We start from the raw sequence: 19,803 nt of genomic DNA, 5'->3' as shown, positions 1-19,803 counted from the left end.
ATATTAAGGCAAGTTGTTATCTGCATCAGTGGGCCGCTACCTAGATGGCCCTCCCCTTTTCATTGTTTCCACAGGTCACCATGATTTACAGATTACCTGTGATGAAAGGATAAGGAAGCTCTTAGGCTAGTAAAATCACTGAGGCAGATCAATTCAGCAGAGTGTTTTCTGCCTTCTCATACTGTGTGTTTGTTACAGAGATCCATAAGTTTAGTTTAGGGAAGCAGTGAGATGTCTCAGCCTGCAGCTTCATCAGTGTGAAGATGACACTCTGATCTATGACTCTTTTTTCATCAAAACCAGATACTTAACTCTTTGCTTTTGCAGTGAGCAAAGTGGTTCAATCTGGATGAGACAGAACTAATGCTAATGGCATAAGGAAGCATTTACATGAATGGATAGGTGATGTTAGTGTGCCTTCTGCCTAAGGGGCTTGCTGGTATGGTTCATAGTCACACGGTTATCTTGGATTCATCACTAGCCCTGGATTTTCAGGTGACAGCTGTAGCACATAGATCCTCTTTCCATCTGCTTTTAGTTTGAAGGCTGTGACACCTTGCTTTTTCCCATGGACCTTGCCCCCATGATCAGAACGTCTGACAGCCCTTAGAAATGACTTTGAAGCTTCAGCTAGCCACACTGTAGTTGCTTGTAAATAGAAAGGCACAACTTGTAAGAAGGGCTAAATGATTTGAGATTCAGTTATCTGAGAGCATCTCTGTCGTCTTCCCCACCTCTTTCTCAGAGGAACTAAGATCTGTGGAGTTGCCCTCAATGTTTGCACCCAAGTTTACAACGTTCCATAATGTTCAGTGGGTATCCATATATATTTTGTAATAAATAAGAACCACTTGGTGGCTGGCTAAGTGATCTTGACAAGCAATTAGTGATATATTTTTAGACAACGGTTTTTCTTTTTTAATCTCTTATAATTTTTTTTGACCATAACTTAAAGTGATTAAGAAATAGTTTAGTATGACAAATGTAAAATATAGAAAAAAACTGAGCCACTGTTTAATACTTAGTGCACTAGTGCTGTCTTAAATCTGGTTTTATTTTGTTGAGTAACATTCTTGCCCTAAAGGATTGGATACGTTGGTGACAGAACTCCAATTTATTTGGAAATAGACTATTTATCTCTCTTTTTTTTTTAAACAAAACCAAAAACTATGAACTATGGCATGTGATGTGTGCGCGCACACAGATTTTCATTAGAGAATATATTTGCACGAATAGCCAGTCCTTTAATAAACTGCCTTTGGTGTGAGATCCTACGTGCAATTGGCCTGGGGTAAGTGGCTGGTCTTTTAGGACTGAGAGTAACCTGAATATTGCTGTGATCCTTGGGGTAAGGGCACATTTGTCACAGAGGTAGGCTAACCTGGGTGGCAAATCAGAAAGTACTCAAGAGGAATGTCTGTGACTCCATGTTGAGATTGTTATAGTGTCTGAGGAGTTCACGCTTGACGATTGGTTGGTGAAATTTAGGCATAGAACTCACAACCAACTGGGGGTTTGTGCCCTGGTTCCTAACAGTCTGCCCTGAAGTTGGTACTTCCGCTCTTGAGCCACTGCAGGGCAGCTTGACAGATGGAAAATACACAACTCTGAGGGTATGTTGACACAGCAAGCACACACCTGCATCTGGCCCATGCCAGCTGACTCCGGCTTGCGGGGCTTGGGCTCTGGGGCTGTTGCATTGCTGTGTAGGCTTCTGGCCTCGGGCTGGAGCCTGGTCTATGGGACCTTGCAAGATGGGAGGATCACAGAGCTCGGGCTCCAGCCTTAGCCCAGAAATCTACACTGCAGTGCAGCAGCTCTGCAGCCCAAGCCCATGAGCCTGGGTCGGCTGGCCTGGGCCAGCTGCCGGTGTCTGGTTGCTGTGTAGGCATACCCTGAGACGCGTCCACCTAACAATCAGAGGGTGAAGAGGGAAAACATTTCTTAAATATAAGAAATGGTCACTTCAGAGATTGTTTGAGTAGTCCAAGGTTTGGGGGGGAGGGGAAGTCCCCCATTTAGTTTAAACAAAACATAACTGTAGCTTGCAGTGGTTAACAGGAATCCCTCTTCATTCTGAAAATAAACAAATCTGGTGGAATGTGCAGTACAGTATGTCCCTTTATACTTGTTTTCCCTCCACCCCATGAGACTTTTTATTTATTCAAATGGACAATAGCTGTTGATAAAACTAAGAAACCTCTTCTAATAACTGACAAGCTGATATCATTGCATTATGGCAGTGGCATCAGTCAGTTTCTACTATTCACTTAATATTTCTGATTTGGTTGAGAGTTCTTATGTTTGGTCTCTGCCCAGCAAGGACCTTTCCTGTCTTCTTTGTCCCCTTCAGAAGTCTGAACAACATCTGGTCAGTCTTTTTTGTTGTGCTAACATTTGTGAAAAATGTTTAGGTTTTTTTTGCTTGGGTGACTCAGGCCACTTTATATTAAAAGTTTAGTTATGGTAAATCTGGAAAAAAAATAATTTAGGGACAGTAAAGTGCTAAATGCTTGAAAATCCTGTCCTGAGCTTGTGCTGTATATTAATTTTTTTCTTACTGATTTAAACACGCACCAGGTACATCGTATTTCCCCATCTGGGTTTTTGATCATTCTCATAACTGCAATTGATTTCCAAAACAGAATTTAAAGCAGAGCATTTTCTGAGCATTTCCCATTGTTTATACAGAGTCCTCCCAATATAGAGGCCTCCAATTCTGCAGGCATTTATTGATAAATATTGCTTAAACTGGAAACTGTGCCTAGAACTCTCTCATATAGAGCAATGAAAAAGCTGTAATTTGCATTTGCAATACCTGAATGGTACGATTTGGGGCTTGAGAGGTGCTTGGCATCAACTCCCATTAATTTCATTGGGGATTAAGCAGGCACAGTTTCAAAGGGCTGGGCTTTATGCATTATGTTGGGGCTGTAAAATTACAACTGTTAATATTGGAAGGGGTGGGGACAATTCCTGTTTCAAATCGAGCTGCAGTTCAGACACTGGCTTTTTAAGTGTGTGCGTAAGTTAAAAAGTTTAACTTGAAAATTTTCATTGGTGCAAGGGAAGAACCACCTGTTTTAATATAATTAGCTTTGGTTTAACTCTGCCCTTTACATACCTGAGCACCATTTTTTGCCCAGGCAGCTGGTAGCCAGATAACCGTTGCTGGACTCAGTGAAGCAATTTAAAAACAAGGACGTGGGTCTGGATGTGGATCTAAAATTTGGTTCCCCCACTCTTGAATCTCTAAAGCAGGCCTGAACTTTGTGTAATATCTTGGCCAAGAAGAGAGTCAAATTCTTGAAATGGAAAATGTTTTTGATCACTTGTCTCATAGTGGGATTTAATTTATGTATTGAAGTTCAAATACAGATCAGGACCAATTTACCTTTCCTGCAAACTCAGAGAAATATTTGGGCATGATTATGTTTAGCCCCAATTACAAAGCCCTAAAATGAGATTCATACTGGCCAAGAGCTTTAAAAGTGACTAGTGATTTGGGGTACTGGGTTTGAGGTGTCTTACAGATGCTCTTAGAAAGTATTGAACACTTACCCTCTAAAATCCAGGCCCCTTAAAGGTGTCTCAAGGTTGGCACATAAAAACCAAGGAACCCAAAATCACTGGTTATTTTTGGAAATCTTGGCCAGTTGGTTTTATTCTGTTGGTCATTGGAATGATGCCTGTATATATACATATCTGTAAATAATTTCTGTCAATGTTGGTATATTAATAACGCATTGTATAGTTACTGTACAATATCAGCACCCTTCTTTCCCCCCCTGAAAAATGCTCTCTGCTGTTTATAAACATAATACATAGCAATGGGCAGTGTCTTGGGTTGTTTTTATTAATTATAGGTGATGACCATATGTGGTGGCTTTAAGTCAGTTTTGAGTTATGGGGTCAATCGCTGAATGATGAAGTATATTGCACTTCTTGGTATCATGTACTGTGTATATTCCCTTTCTGTACGTAAGGGTATATTTATATGCAGAAGAGGCCCATGAAAGCTTTTGTTGGGAATTTGTGTAAGCATTCAACATAAAGAAATTAATTGTCTGTACCAGGGCTGATTTTCCCCCCTTGCTGCAGAAAATACAACAAATGCCTTTATATGGAGTGTAGCTGCTGCTTCCTGTAAATGTTTATAAGATGTTATTAAAAACATATGTCTTCTCTTCCCACAGACCTTGTTTAGAAAGCTTGTTGCAAGCATGTTGCTTTAGCTTTGCTTGCAAGAAACAGCATCTGTTATACTAAAAATGGTAGTTTTCTACAAACGTTTTTATCGTTTCCTTTTTTAAGGCCCGATAGACTTGGGAGCCGCATTTTCATTGGCTCTGTCCTTTGACAAAAAGCAAAGCCGTAGCCATTTGTGCTGGCCTCTAGAGATTTCCCTTATTCAAACCAAGCTGCTTACACTCACTGTAATAACAGCTGACTTTTTTTCATCTGCTTTTTTAACCCTGGGGTCACCTTTGATGCTTATGAAGGTGGACCTGGAAAATGCATACAGGCAATATGCAGAAATCACACCCCCATACTGGTGTTAATGCATGTTAATAGTGTGTGACCTGCAAGGCTCCTGGCATTCGCATCCTGGGCCTCTTCTGAGCAGAGATTGACAATACCGATACATAGGACCAAATTATATTGGGCTATACATTTGTTGTTCTACACACGTTTAGTTCCCTTTGACTTCAGCCTGAATACATAGTTTCAATGGAGACCATGTGTACATAGCCAGTACCAGAGTATGGCACCTAATGACTGTGATGTGGGGAAGGCAGAAATTAATTGACTCCTATTTGTTTTATTCTAATACAGATGTGAAACCCAGGTTCTAGAGACTAGTGTATTAAATCACTGCACCTGCTATCCTTTCTTCCTGTTTTTCTGCTCCTTTATCGGAACCCTGTGAATTCCTCCTCCTTTCGCTGCTCTCTCCCCACCCCGCCCCTCCCCCCCAACACACACACTTTACATCCACCTCCCAAGTCCTGTGTGGAAGCTGTCATCCTCTTAGTTTTCAGTGGACTGAACAGGCTTTCTTTCCAGCTTGTCCATGATGTCTCTTAAGTGACTAGGGTGGGTTGCAGTTGAGTAATGAGGCCCACAGGAGGTTACCTGTGGCTGAGTGCTGGCTTTACAACAACAGGACTTACGGATTGTAACACTTCCCCAAATTAAGAAGAAAAACGTAATAAAAAAAAAATTAAAATTGCTGAATAATCACATGGTGCTTATGTTACTGTTCAGTTCCAACTGCTTCTGGAGCCTATTAGAGAAAGTGGAAACAAGGAGGAGAAGCCAAGCTAGCCCAGGTGCCTTTACTGACGGTCATGGGCCATGAAATTCAGTGGTGTCTGTAGTTCCCCAGATTGTCCTTATTTCCCTTTTTATAGATGGGCACTATATTTGCCCTCTTCTAGTCCTCTGGAATGCCTCCCATCTTCCATGAGTTTTTGAGGATAATCTCTAATGACTCGGATGTTTCCCCAGGAAATCTCGAAGAGATTTGAAGGCATCTGATTTGTCTAAGTACTTCTTTAACTTGTTCTTTCCCTATTAGCCTCAGACCCTGCCTCATTTTCACTGGCATTCACTATGTTAGACTTCCAATCACTACTAACCTTTTTGGTGAATACTGAAACAAAAAAGTCATTTATCACTTCTGCTGTTTCCACATTTTCTGTTCTCTTTCTACCTCTCATTGAGCAATGGGCCTGCCTTGTTCTTGATCTTCCTCTTGTTTCTAATGTATTTGTAGACTGTTTTCTTGTTACCTTTTATGCCTCTAGCTAGTTTAATCTTGGTTTGTGCCTTGGCCTTCTAATTTTGTCCCTACGTGTTTGTGGTGTTTGTTTATATTCATCCTTCGTAATTTAACCTAGTTGCGTTGTTCAGAGTCCTTGGGACGATTAGGACTCAATAAAGCAGGTAGGGCTCCTCTGCCACATGAGGCCACCACATACTGTGTGACCTTATCCTCTCCTGCCCAAGCAGCTGCTTCTTGTCTGGCTTGCTATAAACCCGTCTGGCTTCCTTTGTTCTATCTTTCGGGTAACTTTCCACTGCGCTGACCTCACCCCTCTCCTTCAAGGAGTTAAACTAAAACTGGTTTTTTATGGATGCAGCTGTCTTTAGTATAACTTTTGTGAGGTCTAAGTACCATTGTTAATGTTAGAGAGAGAAGGGGAGTGAGATAATCTTTTTGGACCAACTTGGCATTCCTAGATAATCTTATTGGACCAACTTGAGTTGGTGAGAGAGAATTGAGCTTTCAAACTTACATAGAAATCTTCTTCAGGTCTGCTAAATATTTCCCATTGTCCTTGTCTGATTTGTACCTGCTACAGGACCTGTCAGCAGTGATGGGTCCGTATACATACAGGCACTCATGTTACAGAAATGTTTCATAATACAGTTTCACAATAACAACCAGAATTCATAAGTCGTACAGCCATTTTCCAAATTCATCATGCTCTGCCAAGGGCATGCATCCCTCTTCATGGCCTGTCCTATGCTTGCACGGCAGGAACTTTCTCATTCTGCTGCCAGGTGCTCTGCACCTGCAGAGGTAAGGGTAGAATGTGTTAGCACAAGTAACTAGCAGTAGGTGTTAGAATACTTAATGCTAGAAGCATTTACCTTTTCTGTATCTAATGGGCCAAATTCAGAGGTAATATGTGCTGTCAGGTGTGTTTTTAATATACATTTTGTGTTTTCCTTTGCTACACCAAGTTTATACTTTGTTTTCAGGTGCTAGTTTAAAATCCGTGAGCTAAAATTGTTTTTGCCAATTATTTTTCCATTATCAAAAAGACGCACTGGCACAGTTGCTGGGAAATAAAATGTATAAAGTAATCCAAGTCTCTCTCATGAGGTACCTAGTGAGATGAAAGCCTATAAATATGGAATTTTCTTCCCCACCTGCTATAAAGGTGGTCATTTTATTTATTGGGCCTATGGGTCTTAATTAATGAAGACTGGGAGGTGCCTGGCTTATCTATTTTAGTGTGGTGGTGAAATCATAAAACATCAACTATGTGCAACTGAGGAAGAAACTGAAATTCCCTGATGACTTTGAAAGAATTCACTGAAATCAAATTGCTTGCAAATATTTTACAAGACTTCTAAAAATTGATGTTGCCAAAACTGTGAGTAAAAAGGTGATACTTTTTTTTTATATATACCTACAGATATTGATGATGTCAAGAAACACAAACCGGGTTATCTTGAGGCTACAGCTGAGTGGTTCCGATTCTATAAGGTCCCAGATGACAAACCGGAAAATCAGTTTGCTTTTAATGGAGAGTTTAAAGACAAGGTGAAGATGATATGGATTTAAAGATGCATCTTGCTGGCATGTGTGGTTTTTGGAATGATATATCCTAGATTTTTTGGAATTGCTTGCAAGGAAGTGGTTGGTCCATCATAATGGAATAAAGCTAAGTCAGCATTCTTTAAATGCAGTATGGAGGGAGTAGGAATATATTATCAAACATCAGAACTTTATTCGGCTTATATTCATGTGTTTGTAAAATGAAAACCTTAATCCATATAGAGAATTTTGAATAGTTGTATTTTTGTCTGTGTGGATATTTAGGCAAACTTGCAAAATTAAACATATCTCAAGAAAATAATGGCTTTTGAACAAGTGGGAAAAATATTAGGTCCCACTCCTGTTGAGATTTACACACACGCATATGGGTCTTTTCAGTATCTTTGTCATCGTAGGAAAGAAATGGGGAATAGATTTTGAGCATAGACTGGCAAATCTTCATGACAGTTTTGCAAGACTGTATATTTTAAAAGAAGCAGTAGGTTGCAGACTTTTCCATGCTTGGTCTTTGCTCTGAAGTGAATTTTTTTGGTAATTTTGAGTAAAAATGTTTCAGCAGTTTTTGTCTTCAAGACTAAGATCTTTTCTCATCTTAAGAAAAATTCTCATGAGTTTTTGACACCTGTGGCTAAAATAGCTGATGATTGGAAGTGCAGTGGACATGGGAATAGCGCTCACTGTAGAGACTGTGCTCACTGTGACCTTTTTCCAGGTGAAATTGGGTTTGATTTGAGTTTTAAATGTTTTGAAAATCACATATTATGCACAATCTATAGAGGGATTTTTTCCCTAAGCATTATAAATGGGTTCCAGAGAAATGATGCCTGTACACAAATTGGCTATAAACTGTCTCAGCTATAAAATGGCTACTAACCAACCCAAACAAACTTTCCAATGTTTTCTGGGTGTAAAGATCCTCTTATTACTCTTCTCCATAAAATGAATCATTAGCCTGGTGGAAAATACCCAGTGTTACAAGGGCAGACAACCCAAAACTCTGTTGCCAGCTCCTCCACTGTCTGCCTTTGTTAAGTACAGACTTTGCAAAGCATATTCAGTGAGGCTTGAACAAAGCTGCAGCCAAAACTGCTGGAATTTTGGGTCAGAGTTCGCACTGAATACTCACCCCCTGACCAACTTGGATGCGCTTCATTTGTTTCCAGAGACTCAGGATGTAAAAGACGTGCATGCATGTCTCCATGCATCTGAAGAAGTGGATGCCCACGGAAGCTTATGCCCAAATAAATCTGTTAGTCTTTAAGGTGCCACCGGACTCCTCATTGTTTTTGTGGTTACAGACTAACATGGCTACCCCTCTGATACAGGATGTAAAAGAGTTACTCTTCCCCAAAATGTTCCAGTGGCACTGGTGAAGATAGGGTGCCCAGATAGCAAGTATGAAAAATCGGGACAGAGTGTGGGGGTAATAGGTGCCTATATAAGAAAAAGCCTCCAGTATCGGGACAGTCACTATAAAATCTGGACATCTGGTCACCCTAGGTGAAGGGTGGCAACATCTCAGTGGTATCTAGCCACCTAGTCCAATTATGAAATATGCATGCTCTGTCTGCAAGTGTGTGTTAGTCCATACAGCTGTTAAGTCTAAAACTAAAAATTTTTTGAAGCTTTTTAATTTCCTCCCCGTATTTCCCTTTTTAACAGCAACAAAACACCAACAAGAAATTAAATTCCACACCAAACAAAACTAGGCAATTAATATACCGCGTTAATGCAACACTAAGGTTGGATGGTTAAGCAATCAAATCGGGAAATGCCAATATATTGCTGCATGTGCAACATTAACTTTGATCCCTGTGTGTATGCGTTATAATACAATCTTTAATAACAGGATCATGTGTTTCTCAAATAATAATGCATCATACAATGTTACTACATCTGTAGCTACACATGTAGAATATGATGATTTATTCCTGTACACATACACTGATGTCATTTTTCATGAATTCTCCTTATTGTGTCTGGCCACCAACCAAAAAGTATCCTCAATGTGATGCCAATTTATTTGGTGGGTAGTGAGGTCTGTTTCTTACCTTAGAAAAGTGTGATTGTAGGGAGCCTCCCGTGAAGCCTTATTAAAAGTTTTGGAAAATATATCTTGTGAAATTGCATATTTAATAAATTAATTATTTGGAATGTATTTAGTAGCTTTTTATATCTCAAAACTTTTTCTTGATATAAACTAGGATTTTGCTGTTGAAATTATTAAATCCACCCATGAATACTGGAAAGCTTTGCTTCATAAAAAGGCTGACAGAGGTGCTATAAAATGGTAAGTGTCCATTCAAAGCTATTCCTATTTGTATTGTATTCATTCTGTCAGTGTGGTAGCTGTGTATGAACCACTTACATTTTTTGTTTTGAGGTGGCAGTAACGTTTCTGTTTTTACAGCATCCTGATAGATAATTGCTCTTGCATGGTAACTACACAGGGTTTACTGGAAACTGCTCAGAAAATATATATTGATCATCTGAGTCCTGCAGATTATTTATAAATAAACTTTAGTAAAAGCTCAAAAACCAGTTACTGTGTAATCTGTTGCTTTTTGCACAATACTGATCATTTTGAATTTCTTTGAACATGTCCTGTTATGTAATTTGATAATATAGCCAGGTGTAGCTTGTTAATATTTAGAAATTATTTAATTAAAAGTATTCACTTTAAGCTGGAGAAAGAAGGTTAGGGTTGTGTTAGCCATTTAGTATGGTGGCGTTACACAGTTACACTGTAAAATGAAATTTATGAATTCTTTAAAATGTTAAAGATAGTAACCTAACCTAAGGAAAAGCAGAGTTATTGCTGTCATTTTGTCCTGACCACCCTATTGTGTATCACTGTAGATGTATTTATGATCAGCTTCTGTTCTAAAATTCCTGCAGTTTTTAAATACAACAAGGGAATTAAGTTGTCAAGTTAGTCCTCAATTTTGAATTTCCCTTTCTTCCATAACACTGTTTGGGATTTCCCTGAGAGCCTCCATATTCCGTACAAAGCCCTAATGCATCCTCTGCCTATCATTTGTTCCATACTATTATTATTATTTGTTTTGCAGCAGAACCAGGAGTCCCCAACTGAGATTGGGGCCCCAATGTGCTGCACAGACACATAGTGAGAGACATTCCCTGCCCCAGATAGCTCAACAGCCTAAATAGGACACAGTCAGAGAGTTGGAGAACAAGTGTATTGTTATCTCTGTTTTATAGATGGGGTATCTGAGGCACATTGAGATTAAGTGATTTGCCCAAAGTCACACTGGAAGTCTGTGGCAGAGCCAGAAATTGACCCCAGTTCTCCAAGCCAGCGTTCTTTTTGGACTGGCTGGGTTTGCGTTAGAAGCTAGTCACCAAATCATCTTCGTTGGCAAGATGTGATCGCTGTTGAGTGATACCATTCTTAATATTAGTTGTGTTTAACACGCTTTGTTTAAATATACTGTAAACTGGTAAAAACGAAAAACAAAATTAAACAGAGATTTATTGCTATTTTATTTGGTTGAGTCTCTAGGTGTATCTAATGGCTTACATTGCAACTGGAACTATTTGCAGTTTTTCCATTAACTGTATAAGAAAATTCAGTGAGATATCAGAAGGTAGCAGGGTATATTTGTGCATATTAACATAACTATGGTGTTGTTCATTGATCTAAAGTAATGGGCACTCAATCAATGTCTAGGCACCCTTAGAATACATTAAGTCAGTGTCACAATCAAAGCATAGGAGTAATGAAATGGTTAGCTGTTTGCCAGGATATTGCATGGCCCTCACCCAACCCTTCTGACCCTACAGAGTGAACTGTTATGATGTAAGCCATGGCATGCAAAGATTCATTGGAATCTGGGAAGTGGGAATATGGCTCCAATTCAGCAAAGTGTTTAAGCATGTGGTTAAAGTTAAGTATTGATATCAGTGTGATCTTAAGCACAGCTTAAAATTAAGCATGTGCTTAAGTGCTTTGCTGAATGGGGCCCCGTATTGCTCGTAATCTGATATGTGTGTATATTGATATGTAACTGTGTATATATGCGTTTTTAAAAGTTTTGTCATAAATTCTTTAAAATGTTACGTTTTTTAAGTAGTTAGTCCTCTTGAAGGCTCAACTGCCATTAAATACCAGGTTTTGGCTTGGTACACATTTAAATGGCCTGTTGTCAAGCTCGCTGAGCGGATTTGCAGTGCAAATACTGTCAGCACAGAACCTACAGGGTGTGAATGTTTTGCCTGGTCCTCTTTTAATACTATGGGTGCCTGCCATTAACCAAACATGTAATGCAAATTCTGATTCATTATAGTCCTTCTATATGTTTCCTGGAAAAATGGGTGGTCTCGCTGTACTCTAGGGTTGTCCAGCTCTGTTAATAATTGGATAACTTGGTAATATTGAGCTTCATATTTTTTTATTCCAAAGCACTTAGGCTACATGTTGGTATAATTTATAAAAAAAAAAAAAAAATCACAGCCTTACTTTGAGGAATAGGATAAACTGCATAGTATTCGATCAGATAATTTAGATGAGACCTTACAAACCAAAGTCCAAATTCAATCCTGGTATAGATGGGTACAACTGCACTAACTTCAGTGGAACTTTAGCCATGTACACCAGCAGAGGATTTGGCTCCATGTTCCCATCTGCTCGCCATAAGCATTAAAGATCTTGGACACTTTTTTTGAAAGAGCAGAGGTTTGCCCCAGGTCTTTGATCAAAATTTCTCCTTTGCCACCAGTGTGATGTGAAGTCAGTTTATTGGATCCCCTACCCGAGGGTTGTCTCCTCTATAAATGGACACAATGGCATGAACTTTGGGATCTTTTTAAGGATGAAAGGAACTATATAAATGTAAAATATTAAATGTATAAAATGCTGGTTATTGTTGCTTCATTTTTGACTACTCACTTCTTAGTAGACATAAACATTTGGGTTCTTTGCAGAGACTGTTTATCATAGGTAGGTTTTATTATATTCCATTTTTTTATTGTTAACTATCTTATTAATTTTTATTTTTCAGTATGAATGTTTTGGTGCATGACAGCCCCTTTTGTTGCAGCGAAGAGGATGCCAGATTAATTGTGCAATCAGTAAGGGCAAAATGCTTTTAATGGAAGTTTTTTATTTTTAAAAATTGTTACTAATGCTCGCAAAAGATCCAAAAATCCAGCACTGAAATAATATAGGTAGACAAAGTGGGTCCTTGCATTAAACGAAGATGTGAGGTTTAAAAAATAAAACGTAGAATATAGAGATTATGGGGGACATATAACCATTATAATATAAACCTTTTTTGCTGCAGTATAATAATTGTGTTTTCTGGCAAGTTCATTACTGTTTTGCTGATTTTCTATGGTGCTATTTCTTCTGATGCTAAATAACAAGATTGACTATGTATATCTAGCCTGCTGTCTTCTCTGTCTGCCCTGTTGCCATGAGTTACCACCCAGTGCTAAAACTCGTTGACTAGCTGACTGTACTCTCTAATCACTAAGGGGATCCTTTGTTTGCCTACTTGCATAATTAAATGCATCACTGTACAAGGAAGGGGGAAATGTTTTTCTAACTGCTTGTTAATTTTCAGAACAAGGCGCTATTCTTTAATGTAAAATTCAAATACATGAGTTCTCTGTTTAAAGTAGAAAAATGTCCTGCAGGTTTGATACTTGCATGTGCAAATGTCATTGGAGAAGTATTCCATTTAAATGTTATATTTTGGAGACCACAACTTAAGCAAAAAAAAAAAAAGAAAGAAAGAAAGAAAAGAAATGTAAAGTGCCTGATTTAACAAAAAAACCCCCGAACATTTCTCTCACGTATTTGCTTTGGCCGTTCCCATGAGCATATCGGGTGTTTTGCAGTTGCAAGTGGCTGTATAGGCAACTAACTAGGGTTAACTCAAACTCTCTCAGTTGCTCGATTTGTGCACACAGTTATAGCAATAGTGTAAGTGTCAAATGAGACCTCATGCCTCTTAAAACCAAGGTCTGGAAAAGCTAATGTTTTTACTTTCAAAAACCAGACATACAGAACATATACATATTTGGAGGCTTCTTTCCTAGTTGCCTCACTTTTTCATTGTTTACTTGTAAGATACACACTAATATCTTCAGTAGCTTACACCAACAATATATCAGTCATGCAAAATCCAGGACCTTTTATGTATTGGGAGGGTGAGTCAGATATTCCTGTTTATTTTAGCTAGTTGAGGACTAATAAATTTCTCTGTAATGGGTGCCTATGGCATTGTATCTGCAACAAGCAGTTAAAAGTGAACTCCCTCAAAGTCTTATAGTAGCCACCAATGTGTTTGACTTTTTTTTTTCTTCCTGTTCTCATTCCTCACTTTCTTTTTTTTCTTTAATGGTTTCATTATTTCTTTGTAGTGTTTTACTAAACCCCAATCATCCATGATCCTCCCCTGCTTCTGTTCCTTTTACAGTTTTTCTTCTTTGATTTTTTTAGGGCTGTGAAGTGATTAAAAAAATTAATCACGATTAATCACACGATTAAAAATATTAATCATGATTAATCATGTGATTAAACAATAATAGAATACCATTTATTTAAATATTTTTGATGTCTACATTTTCAAATATATTGATTTCAATTACAACACAGAATACGAAGTGTACAGTGCTCACTTTATATTTATTTTCAATTACAAGTATTTGCACTGTAAAAAAAAAACAAAAGAAAAAGTATTTTTTCAATTCACCAATACAAATACTGTAGTGCAATCTTTTTATCATGAAAGTTGAACTTACAAATGTAGAAATATGTTTTAAAAAACCCCTGCATTCAAAAATAAAACAATGTAAAATCTTAGAGCCTGCAAGTCCATAGTTTGTTTACATTTGCATGAGATAATGCTGCCCGCTTCTTGTTTATAATGTCACCTGAAAGTAAGAACAGGCGATCTCATGGCACTGTTGTAGCTGGCGTTGCAAGATATTTACGTGCCAGATGCGCAAAAGATTCATATGTCCTTTCATGCTTCAACCACAATTCCTGGGGACATGCGTCTGTGCTGATGATGGGTTTTGCTTGATAACAGTCCAAAGCAGTGCGGACTGACGCATGTTCATTTTCATTATCTGAGTCAGATGCCACCAGCAGAGGTTGATTTTCTTTTTTGGTGGTTCGGGTTCTATAGTTTTTGCATCCGAGTGTTGCTTTTTTAAGATTTTGAAAAGCATGCTCCACACCTCGTCCCTCTCAGATATTGGAAGGCACTTCAGATTCTTAAACCTTGGGTCGAGTGCTATAGCTATCTTTAGAACTCTCACATTGGTACCTTCTTTGCGTTTTGTCAAACCTACAGTGAAAGTGTTCTTAAAATGAACAACATGTGCTGGGTCATCATCTGAGACTTCTATAACATGAAATATATGGCAGAATGTGGGTAAAACAGAGCAGGAGATGTACAATTTTCTCTCAAGGAGTTCAGTCACATTTTTTTAATGAGCTTCATCAGCATGGAAGCATGTCCTCTGGCATGGTGGCGAAAGCATGAAGGGGCATACGAATGTTTAGCATATCTGGCACGTAAATACCTTGCAGTGCCGGCTACCAAAGTGCCTTGGAAATGCCTGTTCTCACTTTCTGGTGACATTGTAAATAAGAAAAGGGCAGCATTATCTCCTGTAAATGTAAACAAACTTGTTTGTCTTAGCGATTGGCTGAACAAGAAGTAGCACTGAGTGGACTTGTCGGCTCTGAAGTTTACATTGCTTTGTTTGAGTGCAGTTATGTAACAAAAAAAAAAAATCTACATTTGTAAGTTGCGCTTCACGACCAAGAGATTGCAATGTAGTACTTGTATGAAGTGAATTGAAAGATACGATTTCTTTTGTTTATCATTTTTACAGTGCAAATATCTGCAATCAAAAATATTTCAATTACAATGCAGAATACAATATATATGAAAATGTAGAAAAACATCCAAAATATTTTATAAATTTCAGTTGGTATTCTGTTTAACAGTTCAATTTAAACTGCGATTAATTGTGATTGATTTTTTTGAGTTAATCACGTGAGTTAACTGCGATTAATCGACAGCCCTCTTTTTTTTGTTAATCTAGTTAGTCTAGTTACTCTTAATATATTTATCCTTGAGTAAAATGCACAATATGTTTTAATTGGTATTTTTAATGTATGTAATTTCCAATCAAAAGTAACCTGAAGTGGAAACAGTACAGCCTTTAACATTCCCTTGAGAGCAAAACGTCAAATTCTAGATATTAAATTTTAAACAGGTGTCTTTTCCACAGTCTTGCATTGCCAGATTCAGTTGTCAGACATTCAGCTCTTGCAAGCTCAACTGACAGTATACAGAGATCACCTGCAGCATCTTAATGGCTGTGGGTTTTTCACATGTACCTGGAAATTTAAAAAAAAAAAAAATTCTACTTTTACTTTCTTTCATTGGCTTATGGATAAGAGCAAGAGAAATCAAAGCTATTGTTGTGTTGACTTACAAGTATAACTGGAAACATATTTCCATATTCCTGAGTCACCTGCACTCTTTGGAACAGCTGCCATGCTTGTTTCTAACCCATTTTACAGAGAGAAGATTTTCGTATTGGATGGGTGGTATATACCTTTTACTTTCATGAGATATATTAACTGCAAAAATAAAAGGCATACTCTGTTGCTATAACTCTTGCATTTTTACGGAGAGTAGAATGCCTAGAATTTCCATGCCTAAGAACAAAGTCAAAAGCAAATGATAAAGAAGTCTTTATTGCACTGCTTCTACATATATAATTATAGATGGGCCAGATTCTGATACCCTTGTTGGGTGACACCTTACTCCATGGGTAGACCTGTTGACTTCAACATGATTTAGAGTGTTAGCATCTGACCCTTTATGATTTTACAGGCATTATATTTGAGACTCAAATGACTTGTCAGTATTGAGAATTAATTTCTGCTCTGTTTCTGCCTTCTTTTTAAGTATCCAGTGTTGACTGCCTTCTAAGAGTGTGTGTTTGTGCATTCTCTGTCTCTTAAGTGTGTGTTACTTTGTTGATCTTTCCTCCTTGTCTCACTTTACTCTTCTCTGCCAGTTGAGTTTCAGGACAGTTGGCCTAACCGTGCTCTGACGTTAGTGAAAGTCAGGAGCGTTCCACTGCAGTTGATAGAGTTACCCCCAAGTAAAATTGGCACAATCAGAGAGATCAGAAAAGGCAGTCTGTGTATGACAGCAGTAGGTATGAGCATTTGAAATACCCCAAATTACCCTGGCATTCTGTAGCCAGACATACACCAGAGTTTATAACTGTCTGTAGATGGTGAAAGTTTCTGGTGTTTTCTGATCTCTTGTGCTATCTTTTTCTCAGCACCAATGTTAGTGCACACTGAAAATTAGGTGCTGGAACAATAAAACATGAAGCTAGATATGTCAATGTTAAAATTTACCATTTACTTTACAGTAAGTGTTGCCATCTATAAAACTGACCTGGGCAGCCAAGCCTTTGTTTAACATTAATCCCAAGAACTGCTTGCTCACTCACTCTACAAGGAAGCTGCTTATAAAATTGGAAAACCTCCAAGATAAACTATAAATAGCTTGAACAGTTTTTCTCAGACTTATCACATTATTCTTCCCTTATAAAACTGGAAAGAAAATATGGTAGAAGGGCTTTTCTGAGAGGGGTATCTTTGATAAAATAACTTTGGTAGGAATGCTTTACAGGCAAAAGTATCTTTTAAAAGAGAGAGTAAGGGGGCAGTCTTCCCCTCAGAACTTAAAAAACCCAACCAAACAAAATAACAACCTGGTATATTTTCTGTAATGTTGATAATGATGCATGTGGACAGTAGGAGGGTTATGGCTAAAACCCAGGGAAGAGCCCTAAGCGTGGTGAACTCCCTTCCCCTTCCCTATTCATCTAATGGGGTATTAACTCTATAGCCAGATGCTGATACTTTAAATGTCAGTATTAAGTATTTAATTGCTGATAATTTTAGCAGATGGGATGGGAGTGAAGCCAACATGGAATTGAGATTTGCTGGAGAGAAGGAATTTCAGAGGGTAGGAAATAGAAGCGAGGAGAGAAATAGGAGGATGGGAAAGGAAGTGAGACTAAGGACAGAAATAATACTGGTCCTAAACGTGAAAATATTGTCTCACTGAGTGATGCTAGATGTGACAATAGGTGGACAAATAAAATTAACAACCAAGTTTATTTGCACTAAGCTATATTTCCCTAGCACTGATCTTTGTGAAACCATGTGTAAATGGGAGATCCAGTGTGGGCTGAAGGATATATGTAGCTTTAAAGTTATACAAAGCCCCATGGACCACAGTTAAATATAGAATGTATTCCTTCTACAGAATGAGTTTGACTCTCCTGTTTTAGAGATTGTTTTCCCCCCAAAAAACATAGTTGTGGAAAGATGTAATTGTAAATTTACTAAGAAAATTAATCATATAGTAACCTTGTTGCAAAGATGTTTTCATCTTTGTTGTTTTGCAAATCAAAAAATCCGCTTTATCCTACAAGAGTAAATCATCTTTATTCTGCTACTGGTAGGTCTGTGCCTGCGTTTGAGTGAGACAGATTACAGGTAGTAAGAAAAATGGAGGTGTGAGAGGGAGGAGTATTGTCTTACGGTGCCAGTGGTATGTTTCTTTTGTGCAAATAACTGTTGACTTTCACAGTAGGATAACCTAGAGTTTGGACACTCTACATATGGAGTGTTACTAATATTGTGGGTTTTTTTCTGTAGACACCACCACCTGCGAGAGGAGACTCTGTTTCTGCAGAAGGTACAGTTTATTGTTACTCCGAATGACAACATGTATTTTTGTTTCATTTGCTTGGGGAAAAAATGATTTAAAAATAGATCAGTTGAAAAAGCTTTTGTGAACTAAACATACTAAGCATGAGAACTGATAAAAATGCTTATATAGGGCCAGATTATACTGCCCTCACTTCTCTTGAATAGTACCTTAGAGAGTGAGTAGTTCTACTGAAGTCAAAGGGACTACTAGTCAAGTGGCATAAAGTACTAATACCTGCTCTGTGTCTATAAGGGTATTGTAGTCTTAGCCCATGTCAGTCTAGAATTAGATGAGCAATCATAGTAATATTTTTCTGTTTCAGAAATTATGGAGGGCCATATTTATCCTTTTAAGAAATGTTGCTTTTCTTGCTTTTATTTCTTCCTTGTGGTAACTTTAAAAATGAAACAGAAGAAACTATCCACCAAAACTAGGCCAAATTTACTTTTTCAGTGTTAATTAAAGCAAAATTGCCTTTTCCCCATTCTTGTGGAACTGGTTTTCAAGTTAACAAAAATGATAGTTTTAGTTGAGGTACAGGAGTCCGAACTAAGTTTGTTCAATATGCTTTGTTTACTTAAAAAAAAAAAAAAAAGCTGTTGACTTTTTAATGCCAAAAGCACTGTACGAGAAAGGAACTTACAGTACTACAAATTGGAGGGCAGAAGGGAAAGACAACAAGGAACTTAAAATCTTGAGTCTAGTTCCAAATTCTTCACAAAATAACATCTGTGTAATCAATTTCATGGGAAAGCAAGCTGCATTCCTTTTGCCCTTATATGGTATGCCAATAAATAGCATTTATTTACTAAAATATTCCATCTCAAGCCTCTGACAGAACTGACCACAGTCTGCCTCATCGTTGATGTGTGCAATACATCAGGGCTGTACGCTGTTGCAGGATTTAATTTTCAGCCAAGTTGTATCACAAAATAAAATATGTTTACTTCGGGGGCACTCTTTTCATGGATTGCTGATATGGTTCAAGGAGCTGTATATGTTTGGGAGGGGAGAATAGGAAAGAAGCTGAAAGTGTAGAGTATTGCATATCCAAGAGTTTGCATCTGGTTGTCCATGTAGAATTAATACCATTCTTGACGTGTATTTTTGTTTTAGTTGATGTGTGGCACTTTCTTAACAAATGATCATCGGAATGTTCTGAAGTCACATCATCAAATCTTAAATCGTCCCTTTTTTCCTGAGTTTTGAAGACAAGCAGGCGAATGTACTAATTGCTGGGTTCCTGTTGGAACAACTTTTCAAGTAGCATAAACCCTCTGTCATGTAAATAAACTGACATTTTAAAATGGTTTCCTTTCTGCGTGTTTCTTTGTGTGGAGTTTTGTTTGTTTCTAATCTTGAAAACTCTGTGGTTCCTTCTATACATCCAACCTGTACCAAAACAGGTGGGGGACAAAGGTGGCTTCAGTACACATTTGCATCCTCCAGGTGTAGAGGTTGATTTGGGATGGTCTGGTATATGGCTGAATATTAGAGCAGCCCTCAAACTGCTCTAACATAAGCCAGCTGCTGATGGCCCTCAAGGGGCTGCTCTGGCAACCAGGGGTCACAAGGGTGTAGGGATATCCTGGCCATGATCCCTTTCAAACAGACAGTATCACCTACACTGTGGGCTAAATGTCTGTGCAAATATGC

The 19,803-nt window shown here is 38.2% G+C and overlaps 1 protein-coding gene across 1 annotated transcript in view; it reads left to right on the top strand.

Annotated features, from left to right (window-relative positions):
* Window positions 1–19,457, top strand: part of PPA2 (inorganic pyrophosphatase 2) — a 47,123-nt gene extending 27,666 nt beyond the window's left edge. The window contains 5 exon segments of the mRNA XM_073340829.1: window positions 7,212–7,339; window positions 9,559–9,644; window positions 12,376–12,445; window positions 18,093–18,132; window positions 19,264–19,457. Of these exon segments, the coding sequence (XP_073196930.1) occupies window positions 7,212–7,339; window positions 9,559–9,644; window positions 12,376–12,445; window positions 18,093–18,132; window positions 19,264–19,292 (353 nt within the window). The 3' untranslated portion in view covers window positions 19,293–19,457.
* The last annotated feature ends 346 nt before the right edge of the window (window positions 19,458–19,803 follow it).

Source organism: Lepidochelys kempii, chromosome 4 (assembly GCF_965140265.1).
Source record: "Lepidochelys kempii isolate rLepKem1 chromosome 4, rLepKem1.hap2, whole genome shotgun sequence".
In the NCBI taxonomy this organism is placed as follows: domain Eukaryota; kingdom Metazoa; phylum Chordata; order Testudines; family Cheloniidae; genus Lepidochelys; species Lepidochelys kempii.
This window is presented reverse-complemented; position numbering and strand designations above follow the sequence as displayed.